Here is a 2,828-nt window from a genome sequence, read left to right on the forward strand (position 1 = left end):
ATGGGATGTATGGTATGGTATGGTATGGGATGGTATGGGATGGGATTGTATGTATGGGATGGGATGGGATGGGATGGGATGGGATTGTATGGTATGGGATGGGATGGGATGGTATGAAATGGGATCTAGAAAGGCATCATCAATGCAGAATAGTATGCACAAGTTTAAGAAGGACTGCACCCATCCAGGCATCTTTTTTCAGAGAAGGCCTTGCATGTTTCAGCAAGTCAATGCTCCTCTTACTGAATGTATTACAGCAGCATCGCTTTTGTAGGTGAGGGGTCTAAACTGACCAAGCTCCAAAACCTTCCAAAATCTCACACAACTGGTCTCCTCTGCTCCTATAGAACCTGAACATACTCTGCTCCTAGGTGTTTCATAATGTTTAAATGTGAAATGTTTACTATGTTCCAATGTGAAGGATATAAAGATTTATGAGATTTGCAAACCACTGCATTTTGTGTTTATGTAGATTCCACACTAGATCCAAACCTTTTTGGAATTGAGATTATATTTTTATGGTGACCGACCAAAGAGGGACAACAAAAAGTAGCATATTTATCATTTTTACTGTACATTTAAGCAGCAGGTACATCATTATACCTATCAGAAACCGACCGAGAGCTGAAAAACAGAGCAACACAAAAACAAAAAAATCAGACCTTAAGTACCCAGCAGTATTACAACTACATTTAGAAGCAGTCACACACACACACACACACATACAGGACAGTGTTACAGCTAACAGCGAAGCTAAACAGCATGACTGTTAATTTCCACTGATGAAGGGCAGCCGTCAGTCTTCAAAGCCGTCTTCTGTACAGTGAGTTTGCAGGAGTCGATGTGTCTGAATTCAGCTGCAAAGAGGCCAAACATGCCGAATAATGTGTTGACAGCGATCCACTCGCAGATAGCTCCTTCAGATTCATACTCAATGTTGCAAATACACACTGAAAATGAAAAGTCAAGGAACAAAACATGTACACAGATCACAGATACTTGTATCACTCATTGTGATGTAATTTACATTTTATTATTTTGCTTATATAGTTGATATTGGTTGTCTGTTTTATTCTCTTGGGATATCCATTAACTCTTGGACCATAGGCTCAAAATAGGATCTTATATTACACACTAACAAACTACTTGTTGGCTGAGCAAAACGTAATTTAAAATAATGTAAGGCTTTTTGATGAAGCTATAGTAAACAAATTGTAGTAGTTTGGGCCGCGGCCCCCTGGAGGGCCACCAGGGGGTGCTAGAGGGGCCTTAGAAACCTGGAGAGAAGAAGATAAAAAAAAGCACAAATTTAAAAAATTGTAATAATATTAATAATAAAAATTGCCCACTAGGGCAATCTGTATCTGTCATTTCCAGATAAACACACTTGAGAGAGAGGTTAGATTTATTTTGTTTTGTTCTTCTGGTCAAGTTTGTTGAAAAGTTGTTTTTTCAGTGGGAATATAATACAGTGTTTAAAACATGTTAATAACATTTTTATGCTCAGCAGCTGTAATAATTAATAGAATATAGCGAATAAAAGTTAAAACATTTTAAAAATTGATGTTTCTTTACATATATTTTTAGCAATGTTTGTGGGTTTGTGAGTGGGGGGTGGGGGGGATTGTTAATGCTGTTTGGGGGTCCATGGCATAAAAAAGTTTGGGAACCCCTGGTTTAGCATAGCTGCACAACATCCCAGCTTTTGGGAAATTCAAAATTGTGGTTGTATTCCTTCTGGGTGGGTGTGTGGGGGGGGGGGGGGGGGGGGGGGGGGTAATGCAAAGTGAGCAACAATGTAAAGACTCATAAAGTAGTATAACTTAGAGCAGTGGTTCCCAGGCCTGGTCCTTGAGGAACACCATCCTGCATGTTTTAGTTGTTTCCCTGCTCCAACACACCTGATTTAGTGATATAATTACTTCCTCAAGTTCTGCTAAAGCCTGTTAATCACCACTTCATTCAAATCAGGTGTGTCAAAGCAGGGAAACAACTAAAACATGCAGGATGGTGTTCCGCAAGGACCACAGTTGGGAACCATGGACTTAGAGAAAGGAGTTACTTTAGTCTGACAGAAATCCAGTTTGCTCTCGGTCCTGATAAGGCTGAGCTGTTAGCACAACAATCAAAGCAGAGCCAATCTTTTTTTCTCCACACTGAGGCCCTTTAAAAATCTATCTACAACAGGTAAGATATTCATTGTTCAGAACTTTTTCACAAAACCCAACTTTAAAAATTCTAAACTAAATTCTAACCTTTTTTGTAAAATAGAATTATGAATATAATCCTAAGAGAGTTACTGGGGGTTAGACCACAACAGGAATAAAAATCAAACAGACGGATCAATGTCTTATTCTTACAATTGTGTGATTATTGGTATTGTTCACATGTTTAGTCTTAAAAACACACAGAATGAAAGGATACTGCCAAGCAACGAGAGGGAAGAGAGGACACAGAGGATACCCCTCAAAGGTCCCAACCAGGCCCGGTCTACAGAGGGCTCGACTCGGTAAGTTAAATACAGCTGGATCCAGAAGTAGGGCAGGCCCAAGATAAACGCCACAAAAGCTCCGAAGAAGTGAAGTTCAAAAATGACAGGTCCCTAATGGTGACAAAAAAAAAAAAAACAGAAAAATAACCTGTTTTAGTCAGCATGAAGTAGAAAAATAAAGTAGAAAAATAGTCCCTCCTTTAATGGAAGGCCTATCATGATGAGAAGAATGGAGGTACAGTGGTGCTTGAAAGTTTGTGAACTCTTTATAATTTTCTATATTTCTGCATAAATTTGATCTAAAACATGACCAGATTTTCACACAAGTCCTAAAAGT

General features: G+C 38.9%; 1 protein-coding gene across 1 annotated transcript in view; it reads right to left on the bottom strand.

Annotated features, from left to right (window-relative positions):
- Nucleotides 1–753: 753 nt before the first annotated feature.
- The window catches only part of tmem150b (transmembrane protein 150B), an 80,142-nt gene continuing 78,067 nt past the window's right edge, over nt 754–2,828 (bottom strand). Inside the window, exons 5-7 of the mRNA XM_037688485.1 lie at nt 2,408–2,602; nt 1,250–1,277; nt 754–950 (exon numbers count right to left, since the gene is read on the bottom strand). Coding sequence (XP_037544413.1) covers nt 754–950; nt 1,250–1,277; nt 2,408–2,602 — 420 coding nt within the window. The remainder of the gene's footprint in view (nt 951–1,249; nt 1,278–2,407; nt 2,603–2,828) is intronic.

Source organism: Nematolebias whitei, chromosome 15, assembly GCF_014905685.2.
Source record: "Nematolebias whitei isolate Nwh7 chromosome 15, NemWhi1, whole genome shotgun sequence".
In the NCBI taxonomy this organism is placed as follows: domain Eukaryota; kingdom Metazoa; phylum Chordata; class Actinopteri; order Cyprinodontiformes; family Rivulidae; genus Nematolebias; species Nematolebias whitei.